This window comes from Aristolochia californica, unplaced genomic scaffold, assembly GCF_029961685.1.
Source record: "Aristolochia californica isolate CCGP_79_NKW_82.1479 unplaced genomic scaffold, dmAriCali1.0.hap1 SCAF_16, whole genome shotgun sequence".
Lineage (NCBI taxonomy): Eukaryota > Viridiplantae > Streptophyta > Magnoliopsida > Piperales > Aristolochiaceae > Aristolochia > Aristolochia californica.
Genome location: NW_027181837.1, coordinates 1,499,301 through 1,517,617, shown reverse-complemented (window position 1 = coordinate 1,517,617; position 18,317 = coordinate 1,499,301). Strand labels below are relative to the sequence as shown.

General features: G+C 34.3%; 1 protein-coding gene across 1 annotated transcript in view; it reads left to right on the top strand.

Moving 5' to 3' along the window:
• Positions 1-2,441: 2,441 nt before the first annotated feature.
• LOC137953756 (MADS-box transcription factor 23-like) overlaps positions 2,442-18,317 on the top strand; it is a 46,935-nt gene continuing 31,059 nt past the window's right edge. Inside the window, exons 1-2 of the mRNA XM_068801255.1 lie at positions 2,442-2,464; positions 2,607-2,829. Of these exons, the coding sequence (XP_068657356.1) occupies positions 2,648-2,829 (182 nt within the window). The 5' untranslated portion in view covers positions 2,442-2,464; positions 2,607-2,647. The remainder of the gene's footprint in view (positions 2,465-2,606; positions 2,830-18,317) is intronic.

Here is an 18,317-nt window from a genome sequence, read left to right as displayed (position 1 = left end):
GCAAGTGTCATTCGTAATCTCTACCTACTAGCGATCTTTAATTCGTCATAGTGTTAATTTTTCTCGTTTAATCAAAATTTTCATGCATATATTCTCCTACATTGATTTTCTTCTTTTTTATGTTTAATTTCTTTGCAATTCCTCAATGCTCTTCCAAAAATTAAAAAAAAAAACTATGTTACAACCTCCAAATATGCATAAAATTTATGACATCTACCAAGAAATGCGAACTCACCAAAGAATAATATGAAATAAGAAACAAAAAAGTCTAAAAGAGGCTTACCACTCAAGAGAGAAAACAATAAAAGACAAATCTCTTATCTATTATATACATAAAAGAAAGAAAGCCCCCCTCCCTCCATTAAAAAAATCTCATTAAGTGCTTAAGTCCAATAAATGAGACATCCACTTGTTAATAGTAAAATGGGAGTATTTAACATTGCTAAAAGGGGAAAAAACATAGAAATATAAGCTGCAATGTTGTAGTATGTGCAGAGAACAGAGGGAAGCGACAGTTGTGAGAGTTCCAAGCTAGTTGGGAGGAGTGAGAAAGGAACGGGAGAGGAGGCCTTTTCCACATATGGATTTGCATGGCTTTATCTCCTTTTGCCTGAAAAGGAAACCTTTTCTCGCGAAAAAACCCAAGTAATCTTTTCTGTTTTTGGGGGCTTTCATTATCCACCACGTTTTCGGCGACACGTGGTACGAACCCACATTCCCTTCTCGTTAACGTATCTTCCCCATCAAACACTGAAACCCACTTGCTTTCGATTCGTCCCAAGCTTCAGACCGACTTAACGAACCCGCACTTGTGGACAAATTCGCAAGCTGCCTCTCCAAATGACTAATTTACCCCTCCCTTTTTTACAAGTCCTTCTCCTCTTCTTTTGCATCCCTCTTGTGTCGCCCATTTGTAGGGTGTATCGGTTCATATTACCCTCCTTATGTGTCACCTTGTATTAACTGTTACAAAGTGTACTAGATACCTAAAATCGAAACCAATACCTCATATATTCTATAGTTTGGGGGGCCAACTTCACCTCTCTTTTCTTTCGATCATTAGGTTTGAACCAAGTTCTTTCGTCCGCTTAAAATCATGATTTATTTATTTTTTTAAAGTGAAATTGTTGGATGGGTGAAATGATTTAGTGTAAGTTGACCTGTCCTGACACATTGTACAGATGGCATGACATTATTTGTCAGCATTTTCAAAGTGAATTTCATATGTCATTATTTAAGTACTCATCCTCTTTTCTTTTTTCTCTTTTATACTATTAAATAACATATTTTAGTGTTACTTTCAATAAATTTTAATAATTTTTTATAGTTAAAAATTAATACATATAAATTACGCTCAAACTGTAACTGGGGATTGCTTGCAGAAGATGTTTAATTATTAAATAATAGTTTATAAAAACAGTTCAGAGGTTTTACAAATCTTTTCCTTTGAATTGGTTAGAATATGTGGAGAATTTATTTCTCGGCTTGCAACTTTATCTTAAATAGATGCTCTATTTGATATGCATAAATAATGACATTTTTGTTATGAGAAAGAAAAAAGAAAAAAATGAGAAAATTATATATTAGAATTAGAAGGCGGTTTGTTTTAACAAGTTTCTCTTTCAACATTTGAATCCAAAGACAAAGATCGAGTAAATTAAAATTTTGACGCTCATAATCACATTATAGAGTTCAAAGTAGGAAAATATAACATATAACATTATCGAGGATAACTAAAATGAACAACATATAGGGTTTAGGGTTTCAAATATCACAGTTCCTTTAGGACATGAGAAGTGAGCCATAGAAACAAGTAAGTAGTAGTTTAGTGTCAAGACGTTTTTATGCAGGTTTGGAGAGGGAGGATGGCTTTTATGGAATTACCGGTTTAAGGCACACTGATACCGACGAATTGAAAGAATAAAAATGATTTCTTCCACGTATCATCGTAGAGGGGATCATCGTAGAGGGGACCCCATTAGGCACAAATATTGCACTGTCCTAGGGGACCGCACGCTGTGTCGACCTGTGGAAGAGTAAGCAACTAGGGCTTTCGGGGCATAATCGGCATTTTAAGAAGTGAAGGACAGCTAAAAGGTCTTCACCCCCACCAGGCGCACAGCTCCCGACGTGGTTCGTACGACCTACGTATTCGAACGGCAACGTGTCAGTGATCAATACGGCAGGCGGCGCCATCAAATAGTCCTATTTTTAGGCTCTCACGCACTCCCGATTTGGCCTCGAACCTTTCCATTTTTAATCTTCCTGCAGACAAAACCAACCAACACGAAACCGCTACGGTTTCCGTTAAAAAAGCTGTTTTCTGTCCTTCCAAAACCGCTCTTTTTATTTTTTCATCAAAGCCACTCATCAGAACATAAAAAGGGAAAACGAGCCAGCAGAGAAGGCGCTCAAAGGAGACTCAGCTCATCAGGCTTTGGAGCAAATCTGATTAATCCAACAGGTTTCTGCAATTCTTTTCCGTTTTGTGTCCGATGATGCGGTTTTTTTTCTGTTTTCGCTCATTTATTTTCTTCATTTCGTTGTTTATGGCTTTCGATTGATAAAGTAGGTTTTTCTTGCTTATTTTTGTTTCCGTTGTTCAGATCTCGACCGCGGGAATTTTGTGAAGTTTTAAACAAGTGCGATGGGGAGAGGGAAGATTGTCATACGAAGGATTGACAATTCCACCAGCAGGCAAGTGACTTTCTCCAAACGGAGAAATGGATTGCTCAAGAAAGCCAAGGAACTCGCGATTCTTTGTGATGCGGAAGTAGGTCTCATGATCTTCTCTAGTACCGGCAAGCTCTATGATTTCGCGAGCACGAGGTCAGTGCAATTTACTGTGCGTATTTCTCTTTTTATTTTCTTTGCATTTATTGGTGGTTTTTTCTCTTGTAAATTACATGCAGTCATGACATGTTTCGCTACTTGATTAGCACTCCTGAAGGACGAGTATTTATTGTTTCCGAACATATTTTCATCAATTTTGTGTATGTGCTTCAACAGACGGTCCGTGATAGAAACAAAACTGGCTTTTCTTACTTGAGTTTCAGAATATAAATGTGACATGAATTTATACTTTGCAAGGATTTTATCTCATGCCTAAGAAATTTCGTCTCCATATTATCGGTGCATGGCCTTTTGCTTGACATAGGAATGGGAATCGTTCGTGTGAAATTATAAGAATTTATTAGCTCGTTTACGTAAGATGGATAGTTTATACTGATGCCTAATATAGTGCTCTCCATATTATCGTGAGTTGTTCGTCCTTCATTGCTTTAGGCTTGCCTTAGTTTGTTCGTGATTTTTGGTACAGAAACCCGATTTGACGGATAGGAACGTAGATATGAGATAGTTGAGAGCTGAGGGTTTGCGGTATGTTGGATTAGATATCCCAGAGAATGCCTTTACTACTACTGAGGAAGCCCTGCTCTTAGTATTTAGGGAGTTCACAACTTTCATGAAGGAGAGCTACCAGGAAGATTAGTTATCTTGAAGCCTCTGATCTCTAGGAATGTGATGCAACTTTTGAACACTCTTTTCTCTCCATTACCATCTGATTTTCTCTTCTTTTTCCGCCTGCTTTCAAGGATTTCTTGACAAACCATGAGCGAGTCTTTTCTCATATTTATTTGGTCCTGATTGTAACGGTTACTGCTTCCATGTTGGCTAGTTTCACTGATGTCTGCACGATTCTCCTTGTTTCCTGCCCTTCTGTAGCAGTAACCATGATGTCTGCACTCTTTTAAGCGCATGAGGCTTTATTTGAAGCAAGTTTACGTTGAAATCTGCACCCAGCATAATCCTTTGAACCCTAGATGCGCGGCTTCATCCATACGATAAGGTTTCTTCGATTATGGGTTTGAATTAACCGAGCGAAAGACACTTAGCAAGATATACTGATCATCCGTTCGTCCCCTCCATAACCTGGAGCGTTCGGGATTGGTGGCTATCATTCCAGAATGGTTCTAGGGAGCAAATACACAAATTTAACAGATTGTAGCATGTCTCGTTGCTTCTTTTTGGACTTTATAGTTGTTCAAGAAGAAGGTAGTGGAGATGCATATTTATTTATGCTCCATCAACATAAATAATTTAGAGTTTTCGTTCTAGGGAATTTTTTCATTCTTGCATATGTCAGAGTTCATTTTTGGAGCAGGTTTCAGAAAATATAGCAGTTACATACGAACTCTACCTAATAATGATCTTTCCTTCATAATTACCTTAGTTTATTCTTGTAAAATAAAGGGCTATTTTAGGCTGTTAAGATAAACATTACTTTGGTTAGGCTAGTTTATAAGTATTTGATCCATATTGGAGATGGAGCTAACAAATGATATACATTTTCCCCTTGCCAAGTTCATAAATGATAACAAACAAAAATTAATTCCAAATGAATGAGCTGGAACCGTCTACAAGTGACAAGAACCTTACTGCATAGTTTCATGCTTCAAATTTAATAAAAACAATCACAATGTCTTACGAATATAAGTGTTTATTTTCCATATATATCTTTAGTCGACAAGATATCTTATCATTTTTAGTGTAGTTGATTTCAATTGATAAGAATTCTCCTTTCTTATCTCTACTACTTAATTTTTTCCTAACAACATTTTGTGCTTATGTGACATACGAAATTTTAGGAAGTATAGTATGAATAATGCTTTAAGTAGGATAAACCTTGCTGAATTTCTGGAAAAGAGAAATACTTAACTAACTTGATGTAATTTGAGTACAATGAACCTTTATTTACAATAGAGGAAATAATTAGAATCTAATTACAATTAAACTACCCTTATCCCGGTTACACCCAAAGTTAAACACTAAAAGATAAGTCTTAGAACAATTGAATAATTGAATATAAATAGAAGACTAACATAATTAAAACACCTTTAACTAAGACTCGTCTGTGAAATCTCCTCTAATGAGACTTCTATAAGACTCTTCCATATTAATTCTAGTTCTGTGAGACTTCTTATTGTGAGAGTCGATGTAAGACTCATCCATATCTCCTCTTCAACACTCTCCTTCAAGTTGGAGTTTACAACTTCAACTTACAATAAAAATAATTTTTTATCTTCAATTTTCTTTTGTTGAGAAAAAAATTCTTCATTGATGCAAAAACTTCATCTTTATGCAAAAAAATTCATCTTTTGTGTTCCCCTATCTTGAATATTACCACAACATGTGAAATAAAATACTTATTTCTTATACCTCTTTTTCTACTTCTCCCCTTCAAGTTGGGGATAAAAAGGACATAGAGACCCAATTTGGATAATACACAATATGGGATAAGAAAATCACTTTTAGCAGTACGACAAAACTCCATACACTAATAAAAAATGGTCATAATCTGAAACACACTCCATTCAATTCTAAAGGAGGAAAACGACCCAACTTTAGGGTACAACAAAGAGACTACTTAGGTTTTAAGGATAACTCGAACACAAATCACCTTATAGGTGAAGAACAAAAGACTTGACTCAAGCTGGATGTTGGGCAAACTCCTATACTTTTTAGGCAGTAGGTTTAGGCATTGCACTGAAGTGATAAAAATACAAGATGATAAACTGAAGAAATACTAAAGAAAAATAACTTTAAAAAGAAGGAGGCGACTATGCAACACTTATACTTCTAAAGTCACATTTTTTTTAAAACTAGGGGAGACTATAATGGTAGAAATTAAATTTGAACAAGTATAAATTTTTTGGGGTGATCACAATTTATCAGAGTTAACTATGAAGAAGATACACGACTAAGAAACAAAAATACAAACCTTGAAAGCAACATCGAAGCAAAATATTGCATACATTGAATGAGGTCATCATGAAGTGATTAAGTCTGACCAAAACTCTCTGATTAGAAAAAAAAATTGGCTAAAAAAATCTGATTTTAAGAGAAAAGGAATCTCAATTTACGTCAATGCACAGAGAGATAATAGGTGAGAAAAAAGGGAAAATGAGAGATTTTTGACAGAACTGACCTTAGGAATTTCTGATATTGATATCTCCAAAAATATAAATCAAAATCACAAAAATGTTTGTCGCTAGAGAAGCTAGATTCAAAAAACTTTAAATTTATATCTAATTTGACATAAAAATCTTTATTTTTGAATCTTTTATGACCTCTTTATGTTCTTCATTCTATAGCTTGACTCTTCCTGACTTCAATGTGAATATATCTTTAAATATATATCTCCTTAAATATAGATCAGATTAACATGAAATTTTTTCCTTCTGAAACTAGACTTCAATACCTGTTAGCTAAGTATAACTTTTCTTCATAAAATATACTTTATTTGAGAGAAAGAATCTAATAGATTTTGGAGTATTTAATCTGGCTGAACTGATTACTCTTTCTTCTTTGGTCACCATGACCATTGACTTTGCCAAGATCTATATATCCCTTTAGAAAACTAAGATTAAGAATTGGTTATATAGGAAAGAAATTAAATATATGGATATTTCATTTGATATATAATTCTCCATATAAAGTCTCGTTCTTGATGGTATAACACGACTCGAAAATTGAAGCATTTGACCTTTGTTGCTTCAAATATTGATTTCTCTTGATAGAAAACTCAGATTGCCAAAATTTAATTTTGCGTTGGAAAGTAGATTCGAAGATATTTTCGTTAATATATAATTTATAATATGAAAAATTTAATATAGAGGTGAGAACGCCAAGAAACAATTAGTACAAGAACAAGAAAGAAAGAAAAAAGAGAGAATATGAACCCAAGCTACTAGAGATGATAGATTAGAAAAACATCACATTATCTCTTGGGTTGATCGAGTTAGCTCATAGAACCCGGTCTAATACCACGTTGAATTTCTTAAAAAGAGAAATACTTCACTAGATGTAATTTGAGTGCAATGAGCATCTATTTATAATATAGGAAACAAGTAGAATCCAATTACAATTAAACTACCCTTATCCCAGTTACATCCAAAGTTAAACACTAAAAGATAAGTTCTAGAATAATTTGTTGATTTTCAAGACTCCATAGAGAAAAGGAGTGAAGGTATGTTGGGGAGAAAAAGGAGGAAGAATGAGGTTATGGACTTGTATCCAAACCCTCCCCCTGAAGGTATATTTATAAATGAATAAAAGTATAACGTTACAATAATGCCCTTCACCTTAGAAGAGTGAAGAAGAGAAAAGAAACATAAACTAACCAGTACCACCCTAATTAGATCATATCTTCCAACACTCCCCCTTAAGTTGAGATGTAATGACATTGATCCCAATTTGAACCAAATAACATACATGTAGTAATAAGCTCCTCCATCACGGTGTCCTAACATTGGGCACCGACTCTCAAAGGATAGAAATGGGTGATAAAATATAAGTCAAAACCAACCTCAAAGGATTTCGATCAAATATAGTGATAATAATCACTAAAGTGGGCAATGCCTGTCATTCACAAGGCGATAAAAGACCCACGGGTACCAATAAAAATCTCAGTGGACTTGAAAACACCCATATAAATAAAAAGGACCAACCAAATTAACACTTCAAAAGGGTTGGCCAAAAGAGTAAGTGAGAGTCAAATAAAGGTCGGTAGGAGAAAGGTTGCCAAATAATAAAAGGGTAATGGGTAACGAAAAAGATAAGATGTTGAGGCCACCATATGTTATTTTTCCTAAGAAATTCAAATTTTGCATCAGACGAACCAATACCGACAACAATCAATAAGCTGCCAATAATCCAAGATAATAATCCGAGTCAATAAATGAGTTATGCCGAGTCAGGAGACCGGGTCAAGATGGCTGAGTCAGGCTGACCTGCACCAAGTTGACTTTGTTAAACCCAGCAAAATAGCAAACAATATGGTGGCTGACTTGGTATGAGTTGACTCAGTTCGAGTTGAGTTGAGTAAAGACCAAGTCGAGTCCAAGTTGACCTGAGTTAACCCCAGTGAATCAGAATTAGTATGGTTCCCAGTAATAAGCAGTATGATACCATCAGGCCGAGAGCAGCAATAATAGGCAGAGTAATTAACTCAGCATATAACTCGATAGTAATCAACTTTGAACCAAATGACCAGAGTAATCAACTCGCACCCGGTAGATTAATCAGATTAACTTGGTAGAGTTTGGTGTCGTTATCTTTGACAACAGCAACAGAGTCGGTGTTTGAGAAATAACCAGCTCAAAATGAGTAAATCACGTGTATCACTCTATAGGCAGCAACAACCAAATAACAATCAATTGAGTCATATGAAATCTTTCCAAATAGAGCAATGTTGTTTGAGTCATCTTAAAGTAGAAATGAGAGAAAAATGACTGGCATGGAGTCGTGATCTTTCCAAATAGAGGAAATTTTTTTTTTCCAGAAATAACTAAGTATCTTCTCCAATAGGGGCAAATATATTCTCGACCATTAGAGTGAAAATGGAATGAACCGAAAGATCAATCCCGAGCATGAACAACGAAGGCAATGAGGAATATCGTTTTTTCATGTGATGAATCTCGTATGAGAAGATATGATGAATCAAGTTGTTTTTCAGCCAAAAACATTTTGGCTGGTATTGTTGAATGAAGATATCATCCTCTGAAGCAACGATGCTTTCAGAAGACACACCAATGGTTGACTATCTGGTGAAGCAATTTTCAGAATGGAAAATCAAATGCCAATGCTCGAATAACACTACCAGACAACTAGTTGTTCTCCGATGAAGATAAAAATAATAACTTTCCAAAAATAGATAACAAGCTAGATCAAACCAACCATGCTTTGCTAGCTAATGTCCAACCAAAAAAAGAAGCCAGCTTCCAATGATCAATGGATGTTAACAGAAGATGATAACAACTTCTTTCCGACGAGTTTGGGAAAGATATCAAAAGCCAATAGTCAGTTTACCAAGAGATGGAAGACTTGACGGAAGTGGTCAACTGCTAAGGAATGGAGGAGCAGAAACTCCTCTTCAGACACCGAGCAATGGATGGGCAATGGAGGTACGAGATTCAGATATCAAACACCGATGCTGCAACAGATAATGGAAGAGCCCTTCTTCTCCAAAAGATAATGATCAAGAGAAGAATAAAAACAATTGTGATACTGCTAAGAGAGTAACTTCTTCTCCAAAAATAATTTCTTCCCTGTTATTATCACCTATGCTTTTTGAGTACCAATGGATAGTTCAGAAGCAGCAAGGTAGTCTCTCCAATGAAAAAAACAACATCGTCCAAGCCAAATAAATAGGATTGGTAGTGGCAAAGTAATGACGAGCAGTAGGAGAAAACGAGCAATGTTGGTAGGAAGACGAGCCAATTAGGAGAAAACCATGGTTCCAGTGCTTTATCCACTATCGTTGGAACGAGCACAATAGAAAAAATGAAATTTTCAGTAACAACAATAGAGATGAGCAACAATATTAAAACGAAGTTCCAACAACGATGAAAAATGAAGCAACAATATGAGCAAAGAAAAATGATGGGTTTCTAGAATCCTGAAAATCATTGCTCTGATACCATGTAGATTTTTAGGACGCCATGGAGAAAAGGGAGAAAAACGGAGGAAGAATGAGGTTATGGACTTGTATCCAAACCCTCCCCCCTGAAGCTCTATTTATAAATGAATAAAAGTATAATATTATAATTATGCCATTCATCCTAGAAGAGTGAATAAGATTCAAGAAACATAAACTAATTACATCAGTGCCACCCTGATTATATCATAACTTCCAACACAATTGAACAACTGGATATAAATAGAAGACTAACATAACTAAAACACCTTTAACTAAGACTTTTTTATGAGACCTCCTCTTGTGAGACTCTTGTAAGACTTCACCATAGTAGTTCTAGCTTTGTGAGATTTTTTATTATGAAAATCAAGTAAGATTCATCCATATTTTCCCTTCAACAAATCTAACTATTGTTTTATTGGAATTTTATTTTATAATCATATTAGTACTAATTTTTTAAAAACGTTTTGAAATACTATGAATGTTTTGTCAATCATAGTAGCAATTTAGAACAAAACATTAATTGAATGGCTAAGTGGCTTGACCCAGACTTTGTGCCAATTTTGATGCTCTAACTTTGATAATATTTTTATTAATTTAAATAAGGATGAATAACATTTATTTATACTTCTAAGTGAAATGGTTTCATTTTTAATATTGATAATGTATTATTGCCTTGGAATAGTTATAATAAAATAAATATTATTCTTATAAATAATATGATTATCTAAAGAAATATGTAAATGTAGTTATTGAATTTAGGACCCCTTTACTAAAATCTCGAGCAATGTGAGAGAGGGAGAAAAAAAAGGAAAGAGAGAGAGAGCTCTCGGGTAGAGAGGAGAGGAGAGAAAAAAAGAAAAAAAGTTTAGGCTAGAGAGGAAGTCTTCACGAAACAGAAGTGGAGAACTACTTTACTTTCTTATTATTAATTCGAGTACAAGTACCTGTATTTATAGTAGATAATAGTAGTAGTCCAAGGACAATTAAACTACCATTCTTCTAATACATAATTAGAAAACTAACATAACTCAAACTAAAACTCTTCTATGAGGACGTGATCATATGATAAAGATGCCGGTTCATGGTTATCATTGTGAGTCTCACTTGATCTTCCAACTAATGTGATAAGGATAGTAGCTCGTGCTTTACATCTTCCAACTCATGTTGGTTCGTGTGATGACTCTTCATGTCATTTCACATTCTGATAGTGGATCCCACTAGCTTGTGCAGCCATGGTGGGTCCCACATTGTAACAGTAGCCAATGTTGGTTGCACTCGAGTCTAGTTGGCTTTTGTTCCATTTTAATGATTAGAAAAACATTGTCAAAATCATGAGAGAAATAATGTAAGGAGTTGGTGTCTACAACGAATACCAAGTAGCGGAAAATAACTCTTAGATAAGATATCTTCATTTTCAAATATGGTGTTTGAAATGATATTTAACTATAAAAGTTAAGTTTTGTTGTTAAAAGTAGTACATACGAATTTTATGACAAAAAAATCATTATTTTGTCATTAGATTTCATGAGTCTATACATCATATTGACAATTTTCTAGTTATTTCTAATATATATAGCAAAAAAACTAACAATGAACTATAATATAAAAGGGAAAATGAGAGATTTTTGACAGAACTGACCATAGGTATTTCTGATATTGATATCTCCAAAAATATAAATCAAAATCACAAAAATGTTTGTTGCTAGAGAAGCTAGATTCAAAAAGCTTTAAATTTATATCTAATTTGAAATAAAAATCTTTATTTTTGAATCTTTTATGAGCTCTTTATGTTCTTCATTCTATAGCTTGACTCTTCCTGACTCCAATGTGAATATCTCTTTAAATATAGATAAAATTGACATGAAATTTTTTCCTTTTGAAACTAGACTCCAATACCTTTCAGCTGAGTATAACTTTTCTTCATAAAATATACTTCTTTTGAGAGAAAGGATCTAATAGATTTTTGAGTATTTAATCTGGCTGAATTGATTACTCTTTCTTCTTTGGTCAGCTTGAACATTGACTTTGCCAAGATCTATATATCCCTTTAGAAAACTAAGATTAAGAATTGGTTATATAGGAAAGAAAATAAATATATAGATATTTTTTTGATAAATACTTCTCCATATAAAGTCTCGTTCTTGACGGTATAACATGGCTCGAAAATTGAAGCATTTGACCTTTGTTGCTTCAAATATTGATTTCTCTTTATAGAAAACTCAGATTGCCCAAATTTCTTTTAGCGTTGGAAAATAGATTCGAAGATATTTTCGTTAATAGATAATTTATAAAATGAAAAATTTAATATAAAGGTGATAACGCCAAGAAAACAATTAGTACAAGGACAAGAAAGACAGAAAAAAGAGAGAATATGAACCCAAACTACTAGAGATGATAGATAGAAAAACATCACATTATCTCTTGGGTTTATCGAGTCAGCTCATAGAACTCGGTCTGATACCATGTTGAATTTCTTAAAAAGAGAAATACTTCACTAGATGTAATTTGAGTGCAATGAGCCTCTATTTATAATATAGGAAACAAGTAGAATCCAATTACAATTAAACTACCCTTATCCCAGTTAAACCCAAAGTTAAACACTAAAAGATAAGTCCTAGAACAATTTGTTGATTTTCAACCATAGAGAAAAGGAGTGAAGGTATGTTGGGGAGAAAAAGGAGGAAGGATGAGGTTATGGACTTGTATCCAAACCCTCCCCCTGAAGGTCTATTTATAAATGAATAAAAATATAACATTACAATAATGCCCTTCACCTTAGAAGAGTGAAGAAGAGACAAGAAACATAAACTAACCACTACCACCCTAATTAGATCATATCTTCCAACACTCCCCCTCAAGTTGAGATGTAATGACATTGATCCCAATTTGAACCAAATAACATAGATGTAGTAATAAGCTCCTCCATCACGGTGTCCCAACACTGGGCACCGACTCTCAAAGGGTAGAAATGGGTGATAAAATATAAGTCAAAACCAACCTCAAAGGATTTCGATCAAATATAGTGATAATAATCACTAAAGTGGGCAATGCTTGTCATTCACAAGGCGATAAAAGACCTACGGGTACCAATAAAAAATCTCAGTGGACTTGAAAACACCCATATAAATAAAAAGGACCAACCAAATTAACACTCCAAAAGGGTGGCCAAAAGAGTAAGTGAGAGTCAAATAAAGGTCTGTAGGAGAAAGGTTGCCAAATAATAAAAGGGTAATGGGTAACGAAGAAGATAAGATGTTGAGGCCACCATATGTTTTTTTTCCTAAGAAATTCAAATTTTGCATCAGACGAACTAATACCGACAACAATCAATAAGCTGCCAATAATCCAAGATAATAATCCGAGTCAATAAATGAGTTATGCCGAGTCAGGAGACCGGGTCAAGATGGCTGAGTCAGGCTGACCTGCACCGAGTTGACTTTGTTAAACCCAGTAGAATAGCAAACAATACGGTGCTGACTTGGTATGAGTTGACTCAGTTCGAGTTGAGTTGAGTTGAGTCAAGACCAAGTCGAGTCCAAGTTGACCTGAGTTAACCCCAATGGACCAGAATTAGTATGGTTCCCAGTAATAAGCAGTATGATACCATTAAGCCGAGAGCAGCAATAATAGGCAGAGTAATCAACTCAGCATATAACTCGATAGAAATCAACTTTGAACCAAATGACCAGAGTAATCAACTGGCACCCGACATATTAATCAGATTAACTTGGTAGAGTTTGGTGTCATTATCTTTGACAACAGCAACTGAGTTGGTGCTCGAGAAATAACAAGCTCAAAATGAGTAAATCACGTGTATCACTCTGTAGGTAACAACAACCAAATAACAATCAACTGAGTCATATGAAATCTTTCCAAATAGAGCAATGTTGTTTGAGTTATCTTAAAGCAGAAATGAGAGAAAAATGACTGGCATGGAGTCGTGATCTTTCCAAACATAGGAAGAATTTTTTTTCTAGAAATAACTAAATATCTTCTCGAACAGGGCAAATATATTCTCGACCATTAGAGTGAAAATGGAATGAACCAAAAGATCAATCCCAAGCATGAACAACGAAGCCAACGAGGAATATCTTTTTCCATGTGATGAATCTCGTACGAGAAGATATGATGAATCAAGTTGTTTTTCAGCCAAAAACATTTTGGCTGGTATTGTTGAATGAAGATATCATCCTCTGAAGCAACGATGCTTTTAGAAGACACACCAATGGTTGACTATCTGGTGAAGCAATTTTCAGAATAGAATATCAAATGCCAATGCTCGAATAACACTACCAGACAACTGGTTGTTCTCCGATGAAGATAAAAATAGTAACTTTCCAAAGATAGATAACAAGCTGGATCAAACCAACATGCTTTGCTAGGTAATGTCCAACCAAAAAAAGAAGTCAGCCTCCAATGATCAATGGATGTTGACAGAAGATGATAACAATTTCCTTCCGACGAGTTTGGCAAAAATATCAGAAGCCAATAGTCGGTTTACCAAGAGATGGAAGACTTGACGGAAGTGATCAACTGCTAAGCAATGGTGGAGCAGAAACTCCTCTTCAGACACTGAGCAATGGATGGGCAATGGAGGTACGAGATTCAGATATCAAACACTGATGCTGCAAAAGATAATGGAAGAGCACCTTCTTCTCCAAAAGATAATGATCAAGAGAAGAAGAAAAACAATTGTGATACTGCTAAGAGAGTAATTTCTTCTCCAAAAATAATTTCTTCCCTGTTATCATCACCTATGCTTTCTGAGTATCAATGGATAGTTCAAAAAGAACAAGGTAGTCTCTCCAACGAAAAAACAACACCGTCCAAGCCAAACAAATTGGATTGGTAATGGCAAAGTAATGTTGGGCAGTAGGAGAAAATGAGCAATGTTGGTAGGAAGACGAGCCAATTAGGAGAAAACCAAGGTTCCAGTGCTTTATCCACTAGCGTTGGAACGAGCACAATAGAAAAAATGAAGTTTTCAGTAACAACAATAGAGACGAGCAACAATATTAAAACGAAGTTCCAACTACAATGAAAAATGAAGTAACAATATGAGCAAAGAAAAATAATGGGTTTCTAGAATCCTGTAAACCATAGATGTTATTCCTGAAAATCATTGCTCTGATACCATGTAGATTTTTAGGACGCCATGGATTACACCATGGAGAAAGGGAGAAAAAAACACATTGGGGAGAAAATAGGAGGAAGAATGAGGTTATGGACTTGTATCCAAACCCTCCCCCTGAAGCTCTATTTATAAATGAATAAAAGTATAATATTATAATTATGCCATTCATCCTAGAAGAGTGAATAAGATACAAGAAACATAAACTAATTACATTAGTGCCACCCTAATTATATCACATCTTCCAACACAATTGAACAACTGGATATAAATAGAAGACTAACATAACTAAAACACCTTTAACTAAGACTTTTTTATGAGACATCCTCTTGTGAGACTTTTGTAAGACTCCACTATAGTAGTTCTAGCTTTGTGAGACTTTTTACTGTGAGAATCATGTAAGATTCATCCATATTTTCCCTTCAACAAATCTAACTATTGTTTTATTGGAATTTTATTTTATAATCATAATAGTACTAATTTTTTAAAAACGTATTGAAATACTATGAATGTTTTGTCAATCATAGTTGCAATTTAGAACAAAACATTAATTGAATGGCTAAGTGGCTTGACCCAGACTTTGTGCCAATTTTGATGCTTTAACTTTGATAATTTTTTTATTAATTTAAATAAGGATGAATAACATTTATTTATACTTCTAAGTGAAATGGTTTCATTTTTAATAATGATAAAATATTATTGCCTTGGAATAGTTATAATAAAATAAATATTATTCTTATAAATAATATGATTATCTAAAGAAATATTTAAATGTAGTTATTGAATTTAGGACCCCTTTACTAAAATCTCGAGCAATGTGAGAGAGGGAGAAAAAAAAGGAAAGAGAGAGAGAGCTCTCGGGTAGAGAGGAGAGAAGAGAGAAAAAAAGAAAAAAAGTTTAGGCTAGAGAGGAAGTCTTCACGAGACAGAAGTGGAGAACTACTTTACTTTCTTATTATTAATTCGAGTACAAATACCTGTATTTATAGTAGAGAATCGTAGTAGTCCAAGGACAATTAAACTACCATTCTCCTAATACATAATTAGAAAACTAACATAACTCAAACTAAAACTCTTCTATGAGGACGTGATTATATGATAAAGATGCCAGTTCATGGTTATCATTGTGAGTCTCACTTGATTTTCCAACTAATGTGATAAGGATAGTAGTTCGTGCTTTACATCTTCCAACTCATGCCAGTTCGTGTGATGACTCTTCATGTCATTTCACATTCAGATAGTGGATCTCACCAGCTTGTGCAGCCATGGTGGGTCCCACATTGTAACAGTAGCCAATGTTGGTTGCACTCTAGTCTAGTTGGCTTTTCTTCCATTTTAATGATTAGAAAAACATTGTCAAAATCATGAGAGAAATAATGTAAGGAGTTGGTGTCTACAATGAATACCAAGTAGAGGAAAATAACTCTTAGATAAGATCTCTTCATTTTCAAATATGGTGTTGGAAATGATATTTAACTATAAAAGTTAAGTTTTGTTGTTAAAAGTAGTACATACGAATTTTATAACAAAAAAATCATTATTTTGTCATTAGATTTCATGAGTCTATACATCATATTGACAATTTTCTAGTTATTTCTAATATATATAGGAAAAAAACTAACAATGAACTATAATATAAAAGGGAAAATGAGAGATTTTTGACAAAATTGACCTTAGGTATTTCTGATATTGATATCTCCAAAAATATAAATCAAAATCACAAAAATGTTTGTTGCTAGAGAAGCTAGATTCAAAAAGCTTTAAATTTATATCTAATTTGAAATAAAAATCTTTATTTTTGAATCTTTTATGAGCTCTTTATGTTCTTCATTCTATAGCTTGACTCTTCCTGACTCCAATGTGAATATCTCTTTAAATATAGATCAAATTGACATGAAATTCTTTCCTTTTGAAACTAGACTCCAATACCTTTCAGCTAAGTATAACTTTTCTTCATAAAATATACTTCTTTTGAGAGAAAGGATCTAATAGATTTTGGAGTATTTAATCTAGCTGAATTGATTACTCTTTCTTCTTTGGTCAACATGACCATTGACTTTGCCAAGATCTATATATCCCCTTAGAAAACTAAGATTAAGAATTGGTTATATAGGAAAGAAAATAAATATATGGATATTTTTTTGATAAATACTTCTCCATATAAAGTCTCGTTCTTGACGGTATAACACGGCTCGAAAATTGAAGCATTTGACCTTTGTTGCTTCAAATATTGATTTCTCTTTATAGAAAACTCAGATTGCCCAAATTTCTTTTAGCGTTGGAAAATAGATTCGAAGATATTTTCGCTAATATATAATTTATAATATGAAAAATTTAATATAAAGGTGAGAATGCCAAGAAAACAATTAGTACAAGGACAAGAAAGAAAGAAAAAAGAGAGAATATGAACCCAAACTACTAGAGATGATAGATAGAAAAACATCACATTATCTCTTGGGTTTATCGAATCAGCTCATAGAACCCGGTTTGATACCATGTTGAATTTCTTAAAAAGAGAAATACTTCACTAGATGTAATTTGAGTGCAATGAGCCTCTATTTATAATATAGGAAACAAGTAGAATCCAATTACAATTAAACTACCCTTATCCCAGTTACACCCAAAGTTAAACACTAAAAGATAAGTCCTAGAACAATTTGTTGATTTTCAAGACTCCATAGAGAAAAGGAGTGAAGGTATGTTGGGGAGAAAAAGGAGGAAGGATGAGGTTATGGACTTGTATCCAAACCCTCCCCCTGAAGGTCTATTTATAAATGAATAAAAATATAACATTACAATAATGCCCTTCACCTTAGAAGAGTGAAGAAGAGACAAGAAACATAAACTAACCACTACCACCCTAATTAGATCATATCTTCCAACACTCCCCCTCAAGTTGAGATGTAATGACATTGATCCCAATTTGAACCAAATAACATAGATGTAGTAATAAGCTCCTCCATCACGGTGTCCCAACACTGGGCACCGACTCTCAGGGTAGAAACGGGTGATAAGATATAAGTCAAAACCAACTTCAAAGGATTTCAATCAAATATAGTGATAATAATCACTAAAGTGGGCAATGCCTGTCATTCACAAGGCGATAAAAGACCCACGCGTACCAATAAAAAATCTCAGTGGACTTGAAAACACCCATATAAATAAAAAGGACCAACCAAATTAACACTCCAAAAGGGTTGGCCAAAAGAGTAAGTGAGAGTCAAATAAAGGTCAGTAGGAGAAAGGTTGCCAAATAATAAAAGGGTAATGGGTAACGAAGAAGATAAGATGTTGAGGCCACCATATGTTTTTTTTCCTAAGAAATTCAAATTTTGCATCAGACGAACCAATACCGACAACAATCAATAAGCTGCCAATAATCCAAGATAATAATCCGAGTCAATAAATGAGTTATGCCGAGTCAGAAGACCGGGTCAAGATGGCTGAGTCAGGCTGACCTGCACCGAGTTGACTTTGTTAAACCCAGTAGAATAGCAAACAATACGGTGCTGACTTGGTATGAGTTGACTCAGTTCGAGTTAAGTTGAGTCAAGACCAAGTCGAGTCCAAGTTGACTTGAGTTAACCCCAATGAACTAGAATTAGTATGGTTCCCAGTAATAAGCAATATGATACCATTAGGCCGAGAGCAGCAATAATAGGCAGAGTAATCAACTCAGCATATAACTCGATAGTAATCAACTTTGAA